At 50.4% G+C, this 25,893-nt stretch overlaps 1 protein-coding gene across 1 annotated transcript; it reads right to left on the bottom strand.

Annotated features, from left to right (window-relative positions):
• Positions 1–361: 361 nt before the first annotated feature.
• LBH (LBH regulator of Wnt signaling pathway) lies at positions 362–24,257 on the bottom strand. Its single transcript, XM_087823441.1, has 3 exons — positions 24,111–24,257; positions 21,523–21,625; positions 362–2,939 (listed from the first exon to the last, which is right to left on the bottom strand). The coding sequence occupies exons 1-3, from the start codon at positions 24,134–24,136 to the stop codon at positions 2,751–2,753; spliced, it is 318 nt and encodes a 105-aa protein (XP_087679567.1). The 5' UTR covers positions 24,137–24,257; the 3' UTR covers positions 362–2,750.
• Between the last annotated feature and the right edge of the window lie 1,636 nt (positions 24,258–25,893).

Below are 25,893 nucleotides of genomic sequence, written 5' to 3'. Positions count from 1 at the left end.
TGTTAAAATCTCCCCAGGTGATTCTAAAAAATACTAATGCTTCAACCTCACCCCAGCCTATTGAAAGTCAAGTCTTGGGGTGTAGGACCAGACATTTGTATGTTTTTTAAAAGATTTCTTGGTGATTCTGATGTGCATCCAGAGTTGAGAACCACTGGCACAGAAAAACAGGCTCCCTGCATTCAGCCAAGTGATAAAAATAAAGCATGCAAGGGTTCACCCCAGGAAGGCCAGCAGATGAGATAGGTAAGGAACCTCACAGGGTGCTCCCCCCAACCCAGCCTCCTCCGAGAGGTGCACCTTGGTTTCTTTTGGGCTCTCTCCTTTCCAGTGGAGCAGGAAGAAGGAAACCAGACCAGAGTGGAAAGCATTTTCAAACTTTATTTACAACTGTCACAGTGACAAAAAGTAGTTTGGAAAAAAAAAAAAAAAAAGCTAGTTTCTCCCTGAGCCTCAAAAAAGAACAGATAGAAGTTACAGGAGGTTCATCTTACAACAGGCATTTTTACTGAAATACTAGGTTTTTTTCCAATACGATCAGTTAGAAATACACACAAGATACTTAAAAAAAAAGAGGCCAGACAGGAGCTCAGCCACTTGTCCAAGAGCGACTGGATCCCCCCAACAGGCTCACCGCTGAGGGTCCTGACTTTAGCTGTCAGCCTCTGGCCTGCTCAGACTCCACAAGGTTGAACAAAGGGGTCTAGCGACCAGCCAAAATAATAAACCACCCCATAAACACACATATACACAAAGTAGATCTGTTATGCAGTTTACAAGCACGTTCCCATCACACGGACAGATGATACAGGGGAGCACATGAGAGGGGGACACAGAAACACAGGGTTTTAAAAGGCAAGACCCCATCCACAAGGGAGGCACAGGATGAGAAATGCTGCTGTGAGGGGATGAGTTGGAGGAAAGGCTCTCTGCAGCCAAAACCGAAGGAAAGGGAGAGCAAGAGAGAGAAACACCCGCAGTGCAGGCTGCAGGCTCTCCCGCTTCCTCGAGGAGCTGGAAGAAGTTATTGCCATCGGTGTGTGTAACACAAGCAGACAACACAGAGGACGGGAGCAGGGCCAGTGGGGTGGGAGAGTGTCTGCTGCCCAGAACCAAACCCTGCTGATGTGTCAACCCTGGTCCTCCTGCCTGACATTCCCCAGAGCCGCACTAACCTTGAGGTATTAAATACAACCTTTATGCAAGTCCCAAACCGGGTCAACCTGGACTGACTGGACACCTGCGGGCTCACATGGGCACCTCGATTGGCAGAGTTCAGCCCGGGGAGGCTCTCAAGCCCACCTCGTGGTGGCACAGGCTGCTCTGAGACAGAGATGGTTTGAGAGTGTGTCCTGTATCCTGCTGCTCCTGGTGGTCCTGAACTATGATATGAAGAAGCTCTAAGTCCAGGGCTAACTTTTTCATGTAACAGTGCCCTTGCAGGGGACAGGTGGGTAGGGAGCGATGAGGACCACCGTTCAGTGTTCCCGCACCGCACCGTCCTCCCACCTGCACCCAGGAACACACGGGGGGAGCCAGGGATGTCATGACACCCCTTAGTGTCAAACCCAATCCCCAGCCAGCTGCACAAGAGCCTCCTCACCAGCACCCAATAATTCCCAGCTCTCGGGACCTGCACTAAAGCTCACCTCCCCAACAGGAAACACAAAAACCTCCTCTGCTCTCCACTCAGCTCCCACCAGAAAAACAGGCCAAGAGTCCACCTGGGAGTGGGTGCTACAGCTGAGCAGGCTGGCTGGAACCTGCTGCAGGCTGGGAGCCACCTTGGCCTGATGGCTGCGGCCGGGGGCTGGGGAGGGCCGTTGTAAGGAGAAAGGGCCAGCCTGGGAGAGCCCACTCACCCTGTGCCTCTGCTCAGACTGAGAGCAAATGTGGGGGGAGCAGCTGGGAGGACCTTCATGGCCAAGTGTCCACGCGGGTCCTCCAACAAGGGCATGAAGTACTCTCACTACTCCCGAAGGGTTGGGCAAGGGGCAAAAAGGGGTAAATTGGGGGAGAAGCTCAAAAGCGCTGCCTCTTAAAAAAGTAACAACCCCAGATTACTGTAGGAGTGTGAACCTGCCACAGCCAGGAGCGGAGGGTCAGAGGGGCCAGGGAGGGGGAAGGGGAGGCCTTTTCCTTCCCCGAGCATCACCTCCAGCTGGCTTTGCAGGCAGCCAGGCCACACTGCTCCCCTTGGTCCGCCTCCCCTGGAACAGACGACACAGCTGAAGTGAAGCAAAGGCCGGAGGGGGCGGTGGGCGAAGCTGGGAGAGATGAAGCCTCTGCCGTCGGAGGCCGCAGCAGCCGGTGAACACTCCGAGGAGCACATCCTGGCTGCACGTCTCTGCTCAATGTTTTCTTTAAAACGTGTGTTTGCTCAGCCCAAACGTTCCCTGCTCGCTGTGCACACCCCCACCCCCACCCCGCAGAGCCCCTGGGATCCCAGCACCGCCTGAGCTGAGCTGCTGAGTCCAGATAGCGATCTGAGACCAGAGCTTCGCGCCCAGCGGCTCCGGCAGCTTCCTTCCTCCCGGGGCCTGCAGCGCCGCCGGGCTCCGCGGCGCGACACAGTTCAGAACAGAAAAGGAAAGAAAAGGGGACCGACTCAGTGGTTCGCAGGTGCAATCGGAAGCCGTCCCTGGCCTTTCAGGGCGAGCCTGGCTCGCTCTCTTCCTCCATCACAATGGGAAAGAACACAGTTCAGGTACAGGTGCCGTCTGGGGCGACCCGGGGAGTCGGTGGGGACTCTACTGCTCCTTGTTCTCTTTCGCTGTCTCGTCACAGTTGTCCTGCTCGTCCTCCTGGACCAAGAACTCCTCGGGGGGCCACCGCAGCTCCCCGCTCTCCACCTCCCCCTCTGTGGGCTCCACCACGATGGAGGGCAGGCGGTCCTTCAGTTTGCAGCAGCGGTCGAAGTCGGAGGGGTCGGGGAAGATCTGGAATAAAGGCAGAGGGAGCAGCCGGTCACACAGATCTGCAGAGAGCAGCTCCAGCCCCTTATTTCACCTACGGGTGCAGGACGGACTGGGCTATGCCTGGGATACTGGGGGGTCTGGGAGGCTCCCTAAGGCAGGAGCCAGGAGCGAATTCTGGGGCCACATGGGAAACCATCCCTCAGCTTGAAGCTGCACGTTTTCAGGGCAACCCCACCGAGTCTAAAAGGTGGGGTGGCTCTGTTTGCACTTTTTGTTTTATTTTATTTCTAATAAAGGAATTCAAAATCATGTCATCCCCAGTAAGTCACATCTCTGTTTATAACAAGCATTTTACTCCAGCAGCCCCAAGCAGGTGACAGATCGCTTTGGTAGCTCAGGTAGTTAGAGTGTAATCCCGATACACCAAGGTTGCTGGTTTGATTCCCAGTCAGGTCACATACAAGAATCGACCAATGAATGCATAAATAAGTGGAGCAACAGATGGATGTTTCTCTGTCTCTCTTCCTCTCTCTCTCTTTTAAATCAATTAAAAAAAAATTTAAAAAAAAATCCTCTCAGGATCATTATCACCTAGTAAGAGCCAGCCTCCAGGTACTTTACATATATAATTTTGAACAAACAAAGTCATACTGAGAAACGGGTGTTGCTGATACTATCTTAAAGAATCTCAGGCTTGGAGAAAGGCTGCCCAAACTATGCAGCTTGGAAATGAGTGGTGGAAGGAGATTCAGACCCAGGTCTGTTTGACTATATGCCAGTGCCCCAAAGCCACCCTTGCTCCTCCCATAGATGGGTTCTGATCTCGGTGCCAGTGTAAAGTGAAGGCCAAATAAGGGTTGAGGGTGTGGCCCCGGTCACAAGCAAGCTGGGAACAAAATCCCAGGCTCCTTTTTCATCTGTGAACAACTCCTGGCTCCTTGACAGCTCTACACCTGAAAGAATTTACTTCTCTCTCCACAGTCCCATCAACGAGGCTTTAAAAAAAAAAAAAAAAAAAAGCCTACTGTAGGTCCTGCCCAGAGCTCGGAGAAACCCCAAACCAGGCTGTAAGATCAAGGACCTCTACGTGTTCCTTCCACACACATACCCTGTGACTACAGCTGACCCAATTCTTTGCCCAGCAGTTTAAGTACTTAATCCGATGGGCTGCTGGTCCCTTGCCATTCACAGCCCTCGGTGACCCATCCCAGAGCTGGAGAGAGGAGCCTGTCTGGGATGCTGGGGCTCACAGAATCACAGGGCACCTTCAAGGCCATCTCTTCAAACTCTCTTTTTGATAGATGAGAAAACTGAGGCCCCGAGGGGTCAGGAGACTTGCTCGAGGTCACACAGCTTGTTAATGGCAAAAGAAAGGAAGGCAAAACCACGAGTGGGTGGAGAGACACATTTGAAGAGATCTTGGGGATTGCCCGTTCCTGGCTCACATCCAGACAAGCCCACAGCAACAGACAGGTGTTCTCTGTTCCCTGGAGGTACAAGTGCTCTCTATAATCTCAGGCCTTCTGTGATGCTATGAGGGGGGCCCATCTTACTGCACCCCAACCCCAAGCAGTGCAGTCCCAGCCAAATCACTGACCATGTCACAGGTCACTCGGGGCTGCTGGGAGTCATGGGCCTCAAGGAAACCTCCCCAATCCCTGCAGACAAGTGATTATTAACTATTTATCCAATAAAGCCCTATTGCTGGGGATTAAGCCTTAAGCCAGCTGCACAACCAGGCATCATTAAAGACTTAACAAGCCTTATAAAAAGTACCCTAATGGCAGCCAGAAGGAAAACAAGGCAGGGGAGGGGGGAGGGGAGTGGGGCTGAAAGGAAGCATGGGGCAGGTTGACCCCCACAGAGGGCTTTCTCCTCCTGATATAGTCGACCCTGCAGTTCTGCCCAGCCTGTGTTGAGCTGGGAGAGGGTTAGTGGCTTCTTCAGGCCCCTCCTCACTTCTCCTCACTTGAAGCTGGAGCCCCTCCCTGTGAGTGATGATACTAGCGACCCCGAGGGTCACATGGGAGAGCCAGGATTCAAACCCAGATCTGTCTCAATGCCTGTAGTTTTTGAAAAATGAGTGGATTCCACTGGGTGAACACGCACATTCTACAGATAGAAAAACTGACCAGGGAGGGTAGGCAAGACTCTGGGTTTTAACTGCTTATTCAGCTGCTGGAGGCCCCAAGAGGACCTTCTGGGCAGCCAGGTCCAGAAGCTGAACTTCCCCGTCCAGACAGTTGTCCTAAATCTTCAGGACCTGAGACAGAGCTGTGAAACATCAAGAGGAGATACACAGCTGGCCCAGGACAGACTCTACCCTCCACCCTCTGACCTCAAGCCCAGGGCCGTGCCTACCCTGTGAATCCCCAGATGAAAGATAAGGCAATCAGATTCTAACTATGAGCACCCCAGCCTAGCAAGAGTGAAAGGGACAAGCAGCAGCTCGGCCAAGTGTAGGAGGAGGGTGCCAGTGAGGGTGGAGAGCACGGCGTTTTGTTTTAAGCTGGGAATAAGTCTTTAACTAAAACGGGCAGGGTGTGTGTGAGGGGAATGTTAAAATAATGATGATGATGAAGATATGGCAGGCATATTTGTTGATCAGAATTGCTATCTTCACAATAGTCCTATGGAGTATGTAGTGGCGTGATCCCTATTTTATAGACAAGGAAACCGAAGTACAGAGAGGGCAAGTGGCTTCCTCACAGTCACAGAGCTTGGAAGTGGTCGACCCGGGACCCAAACTCAGACCTAAAGGTCTTCAAAGAAGGCGTTCATTTGGTAACACACCGTGTCAAGCCACAGACCCCAGATTCTCCTATGTCCTTGACATCACATGTATAACCCCAACCAAGTCCTCTCAATCACCCATTCCTCAGTTTCTCCTTTCGTGAAGCAAAGTGACCTTCTTATCTCGCTAGGTGAATACAAGTTCTTGGCAAATACAAATATAATAAAATGCTTTGAATGCTAAATTCAAATCTGAATGTCCTTTCTGGAGCAGTTTCAACAGGACTACGGGAAGTGTTCAATCTGCAAACAAGAGGCAGCAATACCAACGCAGTAATTAAAATAACTCCAAACCATGCCTTTCATACCGGGAGCTGCACAATTAAGTCTCATAAGTCCCTTGGGGGAAGTCTGAGCCCTGAACTTCTGATACTGCTCAGTTGCCAGAGAACTTTGCTCCCTGAATTGTTCAAAGCAGGCGCCATAAAAAATATATATATATATTTTTACAAAGCCTGTTAATTACATTTTTAAAAATCACCGTAATAATCTAACCCTTCCATCAGAGATTTTATTTTATTATCAGATAATAGCAATTTATGCCTCTGAAAGCTCTCTCCAAAGACAAACAAAAGGCACCCAGACACAAACAGCTTCTCATTTCCTTACACGCAGACAGAAAGTCCTGCAGAGAACTGCTGAGGATCTCGCCAGCACAATCTTATCTACGACAGCTGCTTAAGAGGCTGACCCTAAGGAGGTCAAGATTTTTCCACTAAGTCATGCTTTTTAATCATCCAGGCAGCAGAAAAATGAGAGGTTGCAACTGCTATTTGATGGGGTGGGGAAGGCAGTGGAAAAAAGGACTCAAGGCAGCCTTGCCAAGCACATGACAGGTAGGGCCGAGGCGGCCGGCCAGCGGCGTGCCGTTTGCCTGCAGGAGCTGGCAGGCAGCAAGCGACTGCCCCCATTCCAGAAAGAAACTGCTTCTGGTTAAACCGCTCGCCCCAAAGCGCCCCTTCTCTCTGGATAAGGGAAAGCCAAAAAAAAAAAAAAAATTATTTTTCTTCCTCCTGCAGCAAAAGCTCATGTGCAAGAGGTCCAGAGTGGTCGGCGGGGTGGTTCTGCCAGGCATTTCACACCCTCACCCCCAGGACAGGGCAGATCGAGAGGCGCCCACCCCTGGCTGGATTCGCTCAGCTCTGCCCCTTCCTCCCTCTGCCGGCACCGGAGGTCTCGTCCAGCTGTCACATTCAGCCACTGGGGCCGACGGCTTGGATAAAACTAATAGACACCAAGTTCCCTCTTTTGCAAACGAAGTGATGTTTTGAAGTTCACAAGCATCAGGAATATCCCGGGTCCCAGGTGCCCCACTGGGCAGAAATGGCAGACATGCAAACTTGGTCATGGTGAATTTTATGGGAGACACATCTTCTGAGGCTTCCTTCGCCAGGTGACCTTAATGCCAACAGGCCCTGACGTTTTGGGTTCACTGGAAAGGTCAAGGGAACTTGAGGACCTTCTAGGAGGAAGAAATGGGCTGTGAGATGTGGTCTGGATGCCAATATACCAGAATTTCTGGCTGTTATAGATCAGAGCTGTCTGCTAGAACTTCTTGTGATCATGGAAATGCTTCCTATCTGCGCTGGCCACCAGCAGCCGCTGGCCACATGTGGCTACTAAGCACATAAAATTAGGCTAAAATTTTTCTTTAATTTTTATTAACATAAAATTATGATACATTTAAATATAGTATAAATTTAAGTAGCTACCGCGTTGGACAGCACAAACATAAATGTGTAAATATGAGGACAACGGAAGCAGGCCTGTCCAGGAAAACTCAGGATGTCTGGCTGATGGACTGACACAGGCAGCCTCCGAGCAGAGAGTCTGGGGTTGAGGGGGAGCTCCTGGAGGTGAGCAAAAAGACTTCAGTATAAAAGTTGCCAGCCAGTCAGCTCCCGTTTCAGCCATGGAGGGGAGCTGAAAGGCAATACCAGGGCTCCAAAGGCCTGAAATTTGGGGGCCTAGCTATCAGTTGTCCGCCTCTAAGCCAGGTGACCTAAACCTGGCTGTCTCTGGGGCAGGGAGAGGAGAGAAATGGCTGGCACCTAGGATGGAAAATGTGAGTGATTCTGGTTGGACCAGCCCTCCCCCGTGTGCATGTGTGGGTCTCTCAGCCACCATCCCTGACACACAACCTGAGCTGGCCACAAAGAGGGCGGAGGGCTCGGCAAAGAGCTGAGAGATGCTAATAGGGAAAGCGGACACCGGCAGGCAGAGGAGATGAAAGGTGGTTAACTGGGCACAAAGGGCTAATTACCAGCTCTGCAAGCTGAGACCTCGGTAGCTCAGACACCCTGCTCCTCTTTGCTGGGGTGGAACAGAGGTGTGCCGGGGTGGGTGGCCAGGGGAGGTAGGGCAGAGGGCCTGAGCTGAATAGCCACGTAGCTCCCCAAGGAACTGAGAGCGATCTGCTTCTGTGTATGAAACCACACAGTAAGCCTCTCCCCTCTCTGGTTCCAGAGGGGGAAAAAAGTCAACCTCCAACCCACTACGGAAAGTGGCCAATCCCATGTGAGCCTGAAGGATCTGGCTTTGACCTGGCCCCATGTCGCACTGTCTCCATGACCATGGTCAAGTCATTTTGACTTCTCTGAGCCTCAGTAAAATAAGGAGGGAATTTCTGCTTTACAGTATTGTTGGAAGATTTCCATGGTGCTGTATGTTGAGCGCCATCACAGTACCGAACAGGTTCAAAGAAGTGGAGGCCTGTCTCCCAGCCCTTCATCTATAAATTGGGATTAATGCTAATTCCCATCTTGTAGGGCTTTGGAGAGAATGAAGTACAGGTATGTGTGAACATGTTCTGTAAACTGTGAATTCCTAATGATGGTTCTCATTAGGTAAAGCTGGGGTCTCCAAGGAATCTTTAATGTGAGGGACTGGAAAGTAGTAGCTATGGCTTGGGACAGGAGCAAGTTAGCAGCACGCCTGGGCTTGTGCTCACAAATTCTAGGCCAGGTTCTAGGCCAGCAATGGTTTGACCTATCGCTTCCCTCCCAGTGCCTATGTTTTCCTAGGGCATGGGTTAGCCGGCTGGAATGGAAGCCACTGCCTTGTCCAGATCCTGGTCCTTCAGTGGAAGGCCTAGAGCTACAGGTCTTTCCATTACACGCCTCCCCCTCAGCCTACCGCACAGGCAAGTCAGACCCCTTCTGCCTTTCAGCTTTGCAAAGTCAAGGTTTCTTATTTTTCTGGAGAACAACGAAGTATTGGCCTTGTGTGTTTATCCCTTCCTAGGATGGGCTGGTTTATAATAATGGGCACATCTCTACTAGCATCCTGCTCTCCAAGGGCTGAGTGAATGAGCAGCAGCTAATTCAAATGAAAAGCACACCCTGCATTTGCCCCCTAACAACAGGTGAAGACAAGAAATATGCTCTTTGAAATACTTATCTCGTGCTCTTTTATCATCATCACCCTTATTATTTACATTTAGTGACTTTGCAAAGTACAATGTGGCTGGTAAGAGCAGAAAGAATTATAGCCAAGGACAGAGTGGCTGCTGACTGGGTTCAGGGAGGGAAGAACATTCTCCAGTTTCCACTGGGATGTGAGTTGTCTCATTCTCCATCCTCGAGACGCTCACCTTGCTCAGAGATCTTCTGGGCCGGGGCCATGGAATATCCACCTCACCCTCGCCTATCCTTCCCTGCTATTTCCAATCCTATAGGATACTTGAGCAGAGATTTGGGGCTTTAGAACAACTGTTGGATCTCCTTCCTTTGGATTAAAGATGCTTAAGCCTCTAGCCTTGACTTAAAAGAAAAGGAAATCCTCTGGATAAACACCACCCTTCATAAACATCTTTCAAACACACACCCATCCTGCAAGTCAAGAGTTCCAAATTCCAATTAATTAGCACTAATTGCTGATGATGATGACTCTACGGCCCAGTGAGCCAGGGGCTTTTGGAATGTTAAAGAATGTCTCCCCAGGGCAGTGAGAGAAGACTGCAGTCATCTGGCATAGAGGATTGAAAATACCTGCATCCTATCAGCTATATCACTATTGCCCGGAGGAAAGAAGACATGCCTCCCAGTCACCTCTGGGCCTCGGGGGATGACAGAACCCTTTCTCTGTCTCTCTCCTTTGGCGCTAACCAATGCCCCACAGCCACACCTTCTCTCCGAAAGCCCAGACTGACGTGGCTGCCATATCCAACCATTCCGTCATTTTTCCTTTTGGAGACAAAATCTTGAAGATTTGCCCTAGTCTCACAGCCCTTCCCTTCCCAACCTCTACCATGTGGCTTCCAAACCCACCCCTGTATGGGAACAACTCTTTCAAGCCTCGAGGACTTCCTTACAGCCCTGCCCCGTGGCCTTTGCTCAGCCTCAGTCACCACCACCACCTCTGCAGCACACAGCCAGGCCAGTCAGCCTGCTCCAAGCCATGCACGCTCTCCTGATTCTCACCACCCTGCTCAGGCTCACCTGGCCTGTGTAACATCATCTTCCCTGTGCTTCCTGTACTTGGAGTCATTCTAGGACTTTCTCCAGACTCGGGCATCTTAGGCTGATGATTCCCCAGTCTATAGCTACACTTCCACCTTCCCATGATCTGGGAAACATCTCTACTTGGATGACATCCCTCACCTCCAATTCGCCTTGTCCCAAAGTGAGGTCATCAGCTGACTTCTGCGTCTTTAAGTTAAAAACTCCCCCCTCCCCCCAAACAGGAAGCCTTGCTTGATAGTAGGTCCTGTAAAAGAGGCCCAGAGATTATAGTTGGTCATAACTGCAGTACTGATGCTAAAAACACTCAAGCAAACAGGACTATATTCCTAGTGGTCCACTCATCTCATGGAGGCCGTCTACACTAAAAGGAAGGCAAAGGGCCTGTGTCCTCTGATCAGACATATTCTGTTCAGTCTAGAGCTTAATGCCCAAGGTTCTTTCAGAGAGAGTTAAATATTTTCTTAATAATACTCAGATGTTACTTGCCTTTTCCCCTGTGTTGACCCTTGCACTAACGGTAGAAAAAACAATGGTAGGTGAAATTGTTGGCACCTTAACATGAATTAATGAATGCAGTGATATAAACTATACTTGTAGTCATTATATTCTTCACCACCTCATGCTCACAATTTAAAAAAAATTAATGTTTGCAACAAAGCAGAAATTTTATTAAATATTGACTCTTAAGTGCATGTTGTTTTAATATTCTATGTGATAAGATGGAAAGTCAGCATAAAACACTTTTGCTGCATATCAAAGCACAAAGGTTGTCTCGAGGGAAAAAAGCACTTATGTGATTGAGTTGTAAGCTGAATTAGCCACTTTTTCCACGGAACACTTTTTTTTTTACTTGAAAAAATGACCAACAGACTACGGTTATTCAGGCCTGGTTATTTAGCAGACACGCTCTCAAAAATGAATAAAATGAGCCTCTCACTTCAAGGAAAATGACTGACGGTGTTTGTTACCAGTGATAACAATTGAGCTTTCAAACAAGAATTGGAATTTTGGAAAACTTGTATCGGCTACTGTAAGCTGGACAGTTTCCTAATACTGGAAGAATTTCTGATGAAGCCAGTGAAGACATTAACAAGTATGATTTTTTTTTTTTTACATTATATAATGAAATGTGTCAACATTTGGAAGATCTGCATAACTCAGGGAACCTATATTTTCCAAATGATCTACGCCAAACATGAGTAAAAGATTCATTCAAACTGCAAGATAGACTAATGGGTTTTAATATAAGAGTACAGGAAGTTCATTGCTAAGGTTTCAGATTCCACTTGGCCACTAACCTTTAAGAAACCACTGCTTGTCGAGTTGAGGTGAAATATCAAAGAAAAACATATTAAAAAGCTATTAAAATATTTCTTCCTTTTCTAACTACATACCTGCATAGGCCAGATTTTCTGTTTTTACTCTAACTAACACATATCACAACAGGTTGAAGGCAGAAGCAGATATGAGACTCTAGCTGTCTTCTGTTAAGACAGGTACCAAACAAATTTGCAAAAATGTAAAACAGTGCCTTTCTTTTCACTAAACTTAACATTTAAAAAGATATAATCCACAAAAGATATAATCAGAAGATATAATCCACATAAACAAATCTTTATGGGGGTCCTAAATCACTTTTAAGAATATAAAAGGGACTGAGACCAAAAAGTGTGAGAACCACTGACCTAGAGAAAACAAACACACTCAGGATGATGCTCATATAAGTCAAAGTTGAAGGTCAATATATTTTAAAACTGGAAAAGATTTCAGGGGAACATAAAAGCTGCCTTCAATATCTGAAAGGCTGACCTAAGAAAGCAAGCAGATTTTTTAAACTCCAGGGTTGATCTAGGATGGGGATGGTGGATTTCACCTTACTATACGATGTTCTAATAACAAAAATGATACAATCAACTCTCCCCTAAAGACTGAGAAATCAAGGCCCAAAGAGGAGACGTGAGTTGCCTGAGCTGACGCGGATAGTGGCAAAGCCAAGAAACCAGTTACCCAGATTCACAGTCCATAATCCTGCTGTGCTGAGAGGGTCTGAGCTCCGTGTCCCTGGCAGAGTCCAAAGAACACCTTCCTGACCCAACACCACGCTGCGGTCGAGTGTGTTCCCGCAGCTGATAGGAGGCTGGCCCAGTCGCAAGGTGCCCTGCGGTCCTACAGGGCCACAGTTTTGATTCTAAGGCCAGTATGTCCAAAATTTTGTGTGTGTACCCCCAAAAGAATTTTGAAAAACTGTGTCTCCTTTCGCAAGTTTTTAAACTGACACTTAAAACTTCTGATGTTATAAATCTTAACATTTTAAAATAAAACTCTTATGCCACTCTTTGCAAGGCACTCAGCGGCTGATCAATACCACGGCAATTTGATATCAACAATCTCTTATGAAAAAAACTCATAAACAAGCTCTTAAGTCAAATCGTTTTCCTTTCTCTACTTGCCTAGAGGATTTTGCTTAATATGTTTTTATGTTTGAAAGTTTCAAGTCATTAGTTTTTCATCCTTCCCTGCAATAAAAAGATGTATTTATGTGTATAAACTGACTTACGGTTTTATGTCACATGACCCTGAGGCTTACTGCAGCTATTAGTATACAACTGATCAGTAAATATACCACAAATAATTATTAAACACAAAGGTACAGTTTTGGAGACTGGTTTCTTAATGTGACAGATAATGGGGTTTATGGGGCTTCCTAGACAGTAACATTTTGAATGATTTATTTGTTTGATGCTGGCACTGTTTCTATATCCTGGGGGGAAAAGCACCTTAAAATATTCAGGATGGGGAGAGGCAGGTCCTTCTCTTATAAGGGGGAGGAGGGCAATTGTGACAGGAGAGGTAGGAAGAGAAAACTGGTGGAGCCGGTCTTCAGGAAATGCAATTTTAGAAAAGCAACAGAAGGAAGTTGAAGATGTGGAAATTGATTTTCCGAAAAGGCTCTCTGCTGTCACATCCCTTGGAAAGTTTCTGTGAACCCCAGGGACAGCTGTCCTCCTGTTTTAACACTTTGTTAAAACATGAAATAATATCGACGTAGAACATTTTATGTATTAAAAAGTAATTTGGCGTGAAAACCTCCAATATTGGGATGCCAAGGAAAACAGCCAGGAAGGACCCTGACCTTCAAATGTTATATCCGAGGGGACAAATGATCCAGGGAATATAGAAATCATCAGTCTTTAAGGATGTGTCCATCTAAGAGGATACATTCAACTCTTGAAGAAAAACTTCCTTAGTGGTAACAACAGTGATGCCAGCCTCAGGAAGTCATTGGTCCTTCATGGCCATGCACACAGTGTGGCTCAATTACATTTTTGCTTTACTCACTTGTAAGGGGATATCTGTAATACTTTCAACAATAAACATAAATTTAAAAATAAATAGACATAAAAATAAAAATTTAAATTATCACTACATAAATGGAAAACTAGTATTACTTATAAAAGTAGTAACTATAAAAATATACTAACATTTTAAAGTTTGTCTATGTAATGTGTAAATTAAGTTTTCAAACTATCAGGAGTATGTGGACCCTACTGGAACACTGGCCAAGGCTGTTGTTTACTTGCTGCAAAGCACCTGGAGCCCTGCAGAGTTGTTGGGTAGAAGGCCCTTGAGCACTGGGCCCAAGGCTTCCCTTATGTTCAGATCTACTTCTAAAAGCTCAGTCCATCCTTGATTTGGGGGAAGCAATATTTCTAAACCACAACCATTCCGTGAGCCACACGTGGAACCCCAGAAATACCAAGATGGCTCAGGGGCCTAAACGTCCATCTATCCAACCTTCGTGGGTCTCCAGGAGGAGGCGACTCCACTGGTCTTCCTTAAGGTCGCATGGTGCTCCAGTGTCATTAATGAAATAAAGAAGCTAAAGAGAGCATATACCAATGTGCATGTGTAATTTTGTCAGTGCTCCCACTGTTCGATAAGAATATGACCACCGGCTATTTTGCAACACTGGCTAACTGCCTAACATTATCAAGTGCTAGCATCTCTGCTCAAAATCAGCAATTAACAAACTAGAGGAAGATGTACAACATCTCCTAACCGCTTGAAAAGAACCAAACACCTTTCTGACTCGATCCACAAAGCTCCTCCATTACCCCATCCCTATAGATTTTGACACCCCTGAGATTCTATTTGCTAGAGCTTTCAATTCCGGGAGCTTATATTTTGATAAACTATTTGATTTCTTTTCTGTTTTTAAGGTAATATATAATCAAAAGGGTTAATAATATTGAATCTCTTTGAATTGGTATCTCCACTTGCAGGAATTTATTCCAAGGAAACCAGACCTGTGCAGAGATTTATGTAAAATGAGGCTCAGGGCAGTGCTCTTTCTAAGAACAGATGGTGCCACGACCTCAATATTCAGCGATACCAAGTGGTACGTAACAAAATGAAATGCCATTTTACAAAGAAGACCAAATGACAGGAGCACAGTCACAATATTATAGTAAGGGGGGGGCGGGAAGATTCACTATAGCATAGACAGTATTATCTCAATTTTAAAAGATATATAAATGCATAGTAATATACTAGAAGTAAACATATAAAAATGGTTAAGTATTAAGAATATGAGTGTGTTTTTTCTTCATACTTCTCTATATTTTCCTAAATTTCTAAAAGTAATAAATACTACCTTTAAAATTATAACACACACACACACACACACACACACATACACGCCCGTGGGAAAGCCAAGGATGCTTCTCAAACCCAGGATGGGTAACGCAAGTGTCTCCACTCTCCAAAGTAAAGGCAGAAGGTATTCTATGAATCCTGCCCGGGAACCACTGTTAAATTCAAGGTATTCTATTAATTCTGCCTGGGAATCGCTTTCGGGTTCGTATTTGGGGAAAGTCAGACCTAGAGGCCAGCCACCTCTGGACTGGAGTTTGTGAGTGCCCTCCTTGCTCGGGCCATTCTACTTTGACTGAGAAATCCAGAACCTTCCTTCCTATTGGCTCCAATAAAATTCCCGGTGGAGAAGCATGTCGTGGATGCTGCTTCGGCTAAGTGCTCGGTGCCCCTTCGGTGGAGTTTACTGAGCAGGAGCTTCTGGCAGCACGAGGCAATTAATTCTAGCAGGGTGGGGGCAGCGGGAGCTCCCAACATCCTCTGAGGCCAAAGTGCTAACTGGACAATAGCTGGAGAAACTTTTGGCTAATTTTCCTTTTTTTCTAAGACAGGTCTGTTCGATAAGGGGCCCACCCCCGGCTGAGGAGTGAAGCAGCAGGCACAGGCTTTGATTTACTAATAAAGAATCCTCCTGGGGTGGGCTCGGGGACAAGGGAAGGACAGATGGTGAAGTGACAGGCCGCAGAGGTGGCACAGCGGCCGGGAGGCTGGAAAGGGGTACAGCCCGGTCAGCTCTGAGCTCGTGTGAATGAGGGCCTGTCTTCATAACCTCCGAGAATTATTTTAGGACTCAGGCCTGAGAGATCATTTCAGGACATTCACTAGACACCCAGGAATAGCTCTTGGCTCCAGTCACAAGATTCACCACCCAAACGCATCCCTTTCCCTAACGGTACAATCCTCCTTTCTGTCCAACTTGGGGGACTGGGGTGACGTAGAGAAAATGCTGATCCTACAAAAGTCTATGCCATGGGCTGGCCAAGGTAGAGGAATCATTCCCAGTGCAGGGGAGGGAGGGAGGGAGGAAGGGTCCGACCAACCACTCAGCACTCGGTAAGCAGCTATCACAGGACCTGTGTGGAGCCCTGCGGGAACAAAGCACAGCCTAAGACACACGCCCAGCTCCAGGGAGCGATGAACACAGCAGCGCTGGCGAGGCGGCAGGCCCAACACAGGCCCTTTGAGAGAAGGCCGGGTGTATGGTTCCAATGCGCAACTCTCTGGCTGGGAAAGCCAAGACGGCTTGCTCTCTCCTGGACGGCCTACAGACTGGCTGTTGTGACCACGGTGTGCGTGCTGGGGGGGATCCCCCGTGGGAATAATTCCAGCCCCCTGCAGGCCCTAACCCAGGGGCATTCCAAAACAGAGAACGCAATGTCTGTGTCAAGGCTTCGGGCCTAAGAAGGACGGTGCTGGACCCCTCATAGAAGGTGGACTGGGTCTGAACAGAGTGTCTACTGACTCAAAAAGAAGCAGGCTGCAGACACAGGCCCAGGCCACCCAAAGAAACGGGCTCCTTGTGCTCCTGAGCCACGTGGCCCTCACTGCCTGTGCTGCATCACATGATTATGATTTGTACCAAGGAGGGAGCAGGGGGCGGCGGGGGCAGGGGCAGGGGAAAGAAAACGCGCTGCGACTCCAATAACATGCCGTGTCCACGGCTGGACGTCTCCTGCCAAGTGCTGTGGAATGTTAGCTTTATGTCTCTCCAGGGACAACTGAGGCCTTTTAAGTCTGATGTTGGGAAAGATGATTTCCTGGAGACCATGGGACTTCCATGCGGCTGCTCAGCAGAACGTGCGGGGTACCACGGCCGGGGGTAACCGAGGAGACGGGTGAAGAGGAAGACAGAGTGGCTGGTGAGGTGGGCCCAGCACGGCGTCCCGAGCAGGGGCTTACGGGGACGGAGGCAGGGACACGAGGCAGGAACCTCGCTGAGGACTTAACTCAGACAAGCAGCCCGACCCACGGCGTATTTCATCACGGGCATTTACCCAGGCGGGAGGGCAGGGAGCCAGGCGGGGGGGGGGGTGCTGATGAGGGAGGCCCGGCATAGACGTGAATGAAGACAACCTGTTTCTGAACCGCTGCCTGACTTTAGTGACTTCACTGAGCCTGTTCTTTGGTAAAGAGTGAGGAGGGGGCGGGAGAGGAGTCACCTGTTGTTGGGCCAGGGAGATGGAAGAGGCTGGGAAATTCGGTCCAGGGAAAGGCTAGCTCTCGGCCAGCATGGTGCGTCAGACCCGTCCTAATGCAGAGCTAGAACCGAGGCTCTCAGACCGCCAGAGCCAATGACAGGGCTGTGGCAAGAACAGGTCGCCCCCCCACTGTCCCTCCTCCCTACCATATAAAACGCCAGGATATCCCTCCCTTCTGCCTTGGGAAATGCAGGGGAAGAGGCGGGGAAGCTCTGAGCTCTGTGAATCAAGGAAGGCCCGGGGCATGGGGCAAGGTGGCATGTGAAGAACTAGCTCCCTCTGGTTGACAGCAGTCCTCGCAGCTTCCCTGAGAAAGAGAGTGGCTGCCAGTGTGACTGGTAGTTGGACATCAGGTGATCCGAGTACGTGACCAAGAAGGAATACAGAGGGCCGCGGGTAAGGGACACGTGTACTGATCAGAGAGGAATCTAAAAACCCAGAGAAGGAGAGTTATCAGATCTTGGTCCAGATGCTTTAGAAGGGACAGTTCTCTATCTAGAAATTAGCAAGGGCAGTAAACCTGAAGCCTCAGCAAGCTGTGCTGGGGCCCTTGGGTTGTGGCAGCATCAGTGTCCCCAGGCAAATGCTCAGGACCCTTCTCCATTCAGGGCCTGGCCAGTCGGGTGGTGTGGAGGGAGAGCCAATCAGAGAGGCACTCCAAAGTGCCACGTTCTTAGAGCCCCTAGAGCCAAGGGAGGGCCCTGCAAAGCAGCCACTGGCTTAGGGAAAGGAAGAAGACCTTAGGCAGCATAAATTCTGTCCCAGGGCAGGACAACAGGAGGCCCACGGATGCAGTGTGGGGAGGGAGCTGCAGCCATCAGGGACATAAATGTCCTCAATGAGACCCTCCCACTCAGACTCCGTGAGCTGGCTGCCACCCACAGCCAGCCCAAAATGTACTCAGACTTTCTAGTAACCATTTACTCACCCACCTGGTGGTGTTATAATTCATGCCAAGTGAGTATGCAGACATGAATTTCTCATATTGAATTGAGTCTTTAAATAAATGTCAAGACAAAATAAGTCACTGGCTCTGTCGATTTTTATACATGCTCACAAAATAGCACTAACTTCCTAAGCTCAAGAGATGGGGCTTACCTGAATCTTTCAGGGGATAAAAAGGCATCTGCGTGAAGCCGTGACAGGCATGAGGCTGGGGAGGCCCTTTACAGATGCTAAAGCAGAGTGAGGGTGGCCAGCTTTAGAATCAGGAGACTGGACATCATTGAAACAACCATCTTCATCTCAGCGCCTGCTCTGTGGAGGCCCTGAACCAGTAGGCACCTTGGTTTGGGAAGGGGTGCAAGAAAGGTGATGGCTGATGGGCACAAAGAGGGTAAGAAGTCATCCCCTGCCCTCAGAGACCTGGGCAAGGAAGGTAAGGGGAGACCCATGTCCCCAAAACCCAGTGCAGCAGCATCTCAAAGCACAACATGCCACAGGTGTTGCAGGAGGTCATATCTGGGTCAGGGAAATCAGGGAAGCTTCGTTCTCGGTAGGTCTGGAAGGTGGGAGAATGATTGACAAAGCCCAGTGTGCCTATTTATTTTACGACCTTGTTTCAAGGTCAGATCACAAGCCTGAGATTCTATTTCATCTGCCAAGTCAGGATTGATGTCTCCTTCCCACTTTCAGTTCCTTGGAAAAGCAGGTCTCAGTAAAAATCAGCGTACTATTATTACCCTCAGGCAGAATGCCAAGAACAGAGCTCTGAGATCTTCCGCCCCCAGATCTGAGCCCAGCCTGAGCATGCACAGTGGACGGGCTCTGGCCAAGTGCAGCCCCAGCCAATCCCCAGAGCGCTGGTGGGAATGTGTTTAATTGGAAGGCACTAGCTCCGAGCGGGCCCAGAGAGTATCCATCATATGGCAATTGTCAAGCAGGCTCTCTGCAGAGCCCTGCACCTGACATCAACCCGGTGTGCCAAGGGGCATCTGGAGATGCAACAAAATTAGATTAGAGACAGAGGTGTCTTCTCAAAGTCCTAATTTTCTTTCAAGGCCAGCCCCAGTCTGACCTCAACCCAAGCCTTCTCATTGCCACCCACACCTGGATTGACCATGGCTTCTGTGTTGCTCCACCAGACTGCCCGTGTTCCCGTGGTTATGTACCTACTGGCTTCCCAGCATGAGTCCCAAAGCCTCCCTGTGCAGGCGCCCAGCACAGCACATTACACAGGGCAAGTGGCCAATAAATGTTGCTTGGCTAAAGATTACAACCTGTCCTCTTCCTCTTCATCAGACAACCAGAAGGCCTTTCTGAAATCTGTGACAGACTGCTTTGAAGTTCTAGGGAAGATATTTTGGAACTGGACAGTAGCCCCCAGCCAGGCAGCAGGGACAAGTTTCCCGCTGGGCTGTGAGAGCTGAGCGGTGGCCCTCAGTCCAGCACCACAGGGAAGATTCGAGGGTCCTTTCCTCAGGCAGCACCAGGACATTCCAGGAGCCCGGAGCTGATCTGATTTTCCTCCTGCCGTTGCGGCCCCAGCTCAGCCTTCCTCACCCAGTGTTGCAGCCCCGTCCTCCACAGTCACCTGCCTTCTCCCTCAGACCCAGCAGAACGGCCTGAGAAAAGTATCCAGTGAGACCCGGCCCTTTATCCTGGGACATATTGAAAAAGGGAATTAAAAAGCACACACAACACGTACCGACAGCTATGTTTGGAAAGGTGCTGTGATGGAAATCTAAAACTCAGAACGGCAAGAAAACCTCACCTGTAACCACAAAGAGATTCAGTCTGATTCAGTGGCTTGGAAACTGGTATTTGAAAACACCCCAGCTGGTGAGCCAGGAAACTTCTGCCCTCCCACAGGCTGCTGGGCCTCCCATCGTCTCGCTCAGACCCCTCTGGGAGTGGAGGGAACAAGACTACCAGGAAAGGGTATTCCCCTCTCTCCCACACTCCCTCGGGCCACCTGAATATTTATTTCCAGCCAGCAAAAGGGGGTTGACCACACTGGTGCAAAAACAAAGGGGCCTTCTTAAACCTCTCAAGCATGTCTGTGGTGACTACAGTCACCCGCCAATCTACCTTTCCCAGCCTTAGCTTTCATCTAGGCAGTCTTTGATCGCCTCTGTCCATTGCAGCCGCCTGGCTTTCTATTTGTTTCTTTCTTTCCACAATAAATGCCCCTGGAGTGGTTCTAAGGAATGGCTAGCCAGAGTAAGCCTGGAATCTAGCAAAGAACCAACCCAAGGTACAAACCCACGATCCATCAGAAGAGCAAGGCCTTGTAGTTGGGGACTCAAGTCACCTTCTCAGTCTGAGACTGTTTCTTCCTCCACGGAACAAAGACAGAGTCCCCCCTCCCTCAGAGCTGTGGTCAAGAGTGAATGAGGCCCTGGCTGGGTAACTCGGTTAGAGCGCCGTTCCCATACGCCAAGGTCATGGGTTCCATCCCTGGTCAGGGCACATACAAAAAACAACCAATGAATGCATAAATAAGTGGAACAACAAATAGATGTTGCTCTCTCTTTCTCCCCTTCCTTTCCTGTCTCTCTCTAAAATCAGTAAGTAAAAATTTAAAGAGTGAATGCGTATCATCTGTAAAGAGCGTGGCCTACAGCAGACTTCAGTTACTATTCAGTTAATATCTGCTAAATGGGCCCATGACAGCTCCATTTTTCTTCCCCATGCCAGCCACCCTACACAATATCCCTAGCCCCAAGGTCTTCCCTTAGAAACAGATTCCTGCCTCCCCAAAGTGTAATAGCCTAGGTACTCTCCTCAGAAACCTACCCCACAGGTAACCTCAGGTGTTCTGACACTGTCTGGGGGAGGTGGAAAAGCAACATGGCAGGCCAGAGAGAGTACTGTGCTGAGAATCCAAAGCTCTTACTTAGGCCACTTTTTTGGTCCTTTATATATTTTAAATCCACCACACAGGACAATTTCTAAGCTAGATTCCAGCTATGGCGCCCCTGAGATAGCCTCTCTTTGGGGGAAGCTCTCCTCAATTCTAACATTAACTCCTCAATTCTGAACATTAACTCTGTAGGAATCAGTTGGTTAACCATCAACCTGAGGAAGAAAGCAGAGTCTGACACAGCTATTCCTCCACCAGACCACCCTTCCCCATTACTGCCCCTCAGAGCAGTGTTTCCACTGCCCAAGGCAAGGCTGGGAGGGGAAGTTCTGCCTGAACGAGCTGTGTGAATTACTTCCTTCTTAGCTGCCTGATGGGAGAGTCCACAGCCACCAGGATGACTAATTAATAGCATTGGCTCCTGTTTGATGAACCCTTACTGTGTCCCAGGGACTGTCAATGCCTTATACACATCCTCTCATCTGTTGGTCTTCACCGCAATTCTATGAGGTAAAAGATATTGTTGCCCCATTTTATGGAGGAAGAAACTGAGGCTTACTGGCATTAGGGGACTTTCCCAAGGTCACACAGCTCTTACAAGTGGCACTGGGATGCAGAACCAAGTCTGCCACCGGGCCCAGCAAAAGCCACTAGGCTCTGAGGAGCTAGAAGGAAGCCAGCACTGAACTCACCTGATAGGAAAGGCCATCCTTTCGGGGGCTGAGGCCAATCTCCTCCATGGAGGGGGTGTTCATCATCACCTCAGTCATCTCGGCAGATCTCAGATAGTCAGGGCTGCCAAGAAACCCAGACCAAAAGTCAACAAAACACACACTTTCACATTCCCACTTGTGGTGCACTCTGCTGTTAGATCAGGGGAGTGTCTGGAGGCAGGATGAGAGGTGTTCAAAACAAAACTCATAGAAAAACAAGCTCATACCCCGAGGAAGTGCCTTACGAGTCCAGAGCGTCAGGGCTCTCAACCTTGATCAACAAAGCCCATTGTCTGAAAACCTCTCTGGCAAATCTCTTCCCTCCTCCCCTGTACTAGTCCCCACTGGCACAGTGACTCTGGGTTTTCTTTTAAGTGACAAAACTAGAAAAGCACACACATACATAAAACCCAGTAGGAAGCTGAGTCCATCTGTCTATACTAAAACTAATTCAACCTTTCTCCAGGGGAACCTCATATTATGACATAATAACAGGTCAACCTCAGGGAAACCAAGTCTAATAATAATGCCTTTCTAAATTTCTGTCTCTCTGGTGTGTGTTTTTCGCAAAATGTCTCACTTAAAGCCCCAAGGGGTCAGCTTTCTGCAAGTTTCACATCTGCCATCCAACCCCCTTCTCTAGCCCCAGCCACAGCAGCTGCAGGCTCACAGCTTGAAAAACATCCCTGGATTAAAAGCCTTAAGGATGCCCGGACTCTGATGGCAAAGGAAATTTCCAGAGGGGCCAAGCTGGCCCACCGATGTCCGACATGTGAAAGTGCTTTGTACTCTGTACGCCGGACACAAACGTCCCATTATCCTCACACAAGCCATGGGAACATACAGGGTCCCGAAAGCATAATGCAGAATGGCACATTCCAAAGTAATGTACTCGCTACACAACACCCGATATTTTCATGCTTTTACACAAGGTTTAAAAAAGCTAAAAATGGAACAGGCTTTAGAGAGACTATGTCTAAGGAAGCAGGGGTACCAAACTCTTCTTCATTTTATGGTTACTATAGAATAGAAATGACACTGGATTTTGAAACAGAAGCAATAGGTTCTGGTCCAATCTCTGCCACTTAAAAGCTGTGTGATCTTGAACCAGTCATATAACTTCTCTGAGCCACAGGTGCCCTGTTTGTCTGTTACCATGATGCTAATAACGCGTATCTCCCAGTTAGGCTAAAGAGCTAATCTCTTGGGGGGAGCGGGGAGTGCTAATCAACTATAAAATAACCCCATCTTAATTTCTCAGGGGGATAATAACTCCAATGGGCTCTAAGGGGTTAGAGCCTTGGCAAATTTTGAGCGGCCACAGGCGCGAAGCCTCCAATAGCCTTTTCAGTCTCGCCCATATGGCACCTGGCTGCTCACACACCACGGAGGTGATAGGGAAGGGGAGCCCCAAAGGAGAGAAGAGACCATCTTCTAAGAGAAGATGCTGGGTTTGGGGGCAAATTTCGGGTCAGAAGCTGGGATTTCAAAGGCATTTTCCTCCTGGGCCATGGAAAGACGGCCGCCCCGGGCCCCCGCAAAGAGTTGGGCCAGAAGCACAAGAGCGCACAGGGCTCTCGCCTGGTAGAGGGGCGCTCGATCCTCGCGCGGGCCCGAAAAGTTGAACCGAGAAGCATGAACTTCCCGGCGGGCGCCTGGGCTGAGCAGGAACGCACCCAGCTGGAGCGTGCGGGGCCGGGCTCCGGGCACCCGCACCTGAGAGCGCGCTCCGGGCCGCCTGCGCTCGCACCCCCGCCGCTCCTCCTCTGGCGCGGAGCAGGAAGGAAGCCGCAGCCGGCGCGCAGTCCCGGCGGCCTGGGGCCTCGCTCCGCAGCCCGCGGGCGCCGTGGCGCAGCCCTCCCGGCCCGATCCCGGGTGGCGCGCAAACCTCCGGCGCCCCCTGCCCGGCCCAGGCTCCTTCCAGCCGGGGCCGGCGAGGGCGGCTCCTCCCCAGCCCAAGCCCCCACGAAAGCGCGGCGGTCTTCAAGGGCTATGGAGAGGGAAGGGGTCCGGAAGGTGCAGCGAGCGTGTGTGCTCCTGCTTGTGGCTTCAGACGCGTTAGGCTTGGGGAGAGCCTCCCCCCCCCCCCCCCCTCCGAGCGCTGCAATCGCCGCGGCTGCACCAGCTCAGCCCCTCGGCCGCTGGCCTCGACGCCGAGACTTGAAAGCAAACAAAAAGAAAACGGGGAGGGGCCCGAGAAGAGCAGGAGCCCCCAGAGCCAGGCAAGGCTCCTGCCTCCTGCAGCCAGCCCTCAGCACGGGGAGTTTTATTAGCGGGGTTCGGGCGTGATCCCCGGTTCTCCCCCCACCCCGTCACCACTATATATACCCCTGCCCAGACGTCCCTGGAGTGAGGGTTGGAGTTCACTTCCTTTGTCTGGATGCTCTCAGCACCACCTCCCCCCACCCCCATCCTTGCAACCTTGACGTTGGCTCCTGCACGGGCTTGGGCGGCGGGTGAGTGCCCGGCGCCCGCGTCCCTCGCACCCGAGCCCGTCACGGGCAGGCGCCCGGGCCCCGCAGCCACCGCCGCGAGACGGATGCCCGCCGAGGGCGCAGGATACTCACCAGTGAATGGGGAAATATACAGACATGAAGTCCTAGGGGAGGATGACCCACGCCCTTGTGATTTAAAAACGGTCCCTGCGTCCCGAGTAAGGATGTCACGGGCGCGGACGGGCGCGGCGGGCAGGGAGCGGGCGGGCGGGCGCGGGCGCCGGGCGTCCGCCGGTCCGCCTTCCGGAGACAGCCCCACTGCCAGCGGCGTCGGCGGAGCGCGCGGAGCCTGGGTTCTCCACCGAGCTCGCGGCCCCACAAAGAGCCCGGGAAGCCGTACTTATAGCGGCGGAGGCGGGGCTCGGCGCCCCGAGGCCCCGCCCCCCTTCGCCCACTCCTGGAATAACGTCACCAAAATCATGAATGGCTTCGGCGCTCGCAGATCCCGCGGGCGGCAGCTCGGGGGCGCGCTCGGCTCCGCTGCTCCAGGGCCGTGGTTTGCTGCGGCTTCCAGCCCGGCCCCCCGCCCGCGACTCACACACGCAGACACGCGCGCGCGCACACGCACGCACCGGAGCTGGAGTTCAATGTCAACGCCGCTCCGAGCTCACAAACCCGCCGCGTCGGCGCCCCTCTCCCCGCACTCACCACTCGGGGCTCGGGGCGGGGGACCATGGGCCTGAGGAGAGCGCTGGGCCCACTCCGGAGGTGACCCCTTGGCGGCCGCGCTTCGCCGAGGGAGGGCTCCATCCCTCGACACTGGCCGCCTGGCGCCAGCGCTCTCCTTCGCACCCACTCGCGGTCCCCAGCCCACACCTCGGGACCCTCCGTCAGCGTTCATCCCCCAGACTAGGCCTCGCCTGTCGCACCTCGATCGCTGCGCCCGAGGCGCGTCCCCTCCATCCCCCGCAAGCTGGTGGAAAAGAGACCTTGGGGGAGTGGGAGGAGACGCGGAGCTGGGGCACGGACACTAGCAGGGGTCGCGTTAGCTTTCCAGGGGCTACTCTGCAGCCCAGAGATCCGAGGAGGGTTTTGTTGGTGTGAGAAAGGAAGTGGTGTCTTGCTAGGATTTTTCCATTGGACACACACGCACACGCCCGCGGCGCCGGGCAGGGGTGCGGGTGCGCACCGCTCAAGCACACCTCACCCGCCTTGGCTCCCAGGTCTCATCCAAGGAGAAGAAACAAAGGGCCTCAGCGGAACCTCTCCACGCTGCTCAGGAATTGCTACCCCGGGGCCTGTCCGGGCGGTCAGTCCGCAGGGCCCCAGAGCCGGGATGGGAGTCCGCCCCTCTGTGGCTGGAGCGCATTGCTTCACACCTCCGCTCCACAAACTCTGTAAAACGGCTTAGAATCCTGACCTATGTGTGCATTGGGGATGGAGGCCGGGTGTGTGTGTGTGAGGGGGGAGCGTATAAAAAACTTGGCAAATTAAATGTGCTTTGAAGTCAGCCAGCTCTTTGAAAGGTAGTGAATGTATTGAATCCATTTATACGTGCTTATGGGTGGACATATATAATCCTATCTCAAGTAAAGTATGATGGGATTAATGGGGAGGGTGAAACAGCAGCCCTCTCAATTTTCATCAGCCCTCCCAAGCCCACCCAAATAAAAGCAATCAATAAGAATTGATAATGGTTATTAATAGTGTATGTAAAAAAGAATTGATAATAATTAAAAGCAATTTTTCTATTTTTAATCATTCATATGTACAACCTGAGTAAAAACAGTGTACTTTCTAGGAAAATGCAGCTTCAAGACGAGCCCTCTAGTTGCTTTCTCCGAGCAGTGAAACTTAGGAGCTTCTCCCCTCCCACCCCACAAGATAAATCAGAAGTTGACTTGTCCTGCCAAGT

The sequence above is a fragment of the Miniopterus natalensis genome, chromosome 13 (assembly GCF_054644295.1).
Source record: "Miniopterus natalensis isolate mMinNat1 chromosome 13, mMinNat1.hap1, whole genome shotgun sequence".
Lineage (NCBI taxonomy): Eukaryota > Metazoa > Chordata > Mammalia > Chiroptera > Miniopteridae > Miniopterus > Miniopterus natalensis.
This window is presented reverse-complemented; position numbering and strand designations above follow the sequence as displayed.

What these genes read in the sequence shown, in the direction of transcription:
- LBH (XM_087823441.1), bottom strand. Translation starts at nt 24,136, where the DNA reads ATGTCTGTATATTTCCCCATTCACTG. An exon ending in GTATATTTCCCCATTCACTG is followed by an intron (nt 21,626 to 24,110) that starts GTGAGTATCCTG and finishes GTTTCTTGGCAG; the next exon opens with CCCTGACTATCTGAGATCTG. An exon ending in AGGATGGCCTTTCCTATCAG is followed by an intron (nt 2,940 to 21,522) that starts GTGAGTTCAGTG and finishes CCTTTATTCCAG; the next exon opens with ATCTTCCCCGACCCCTCCGA.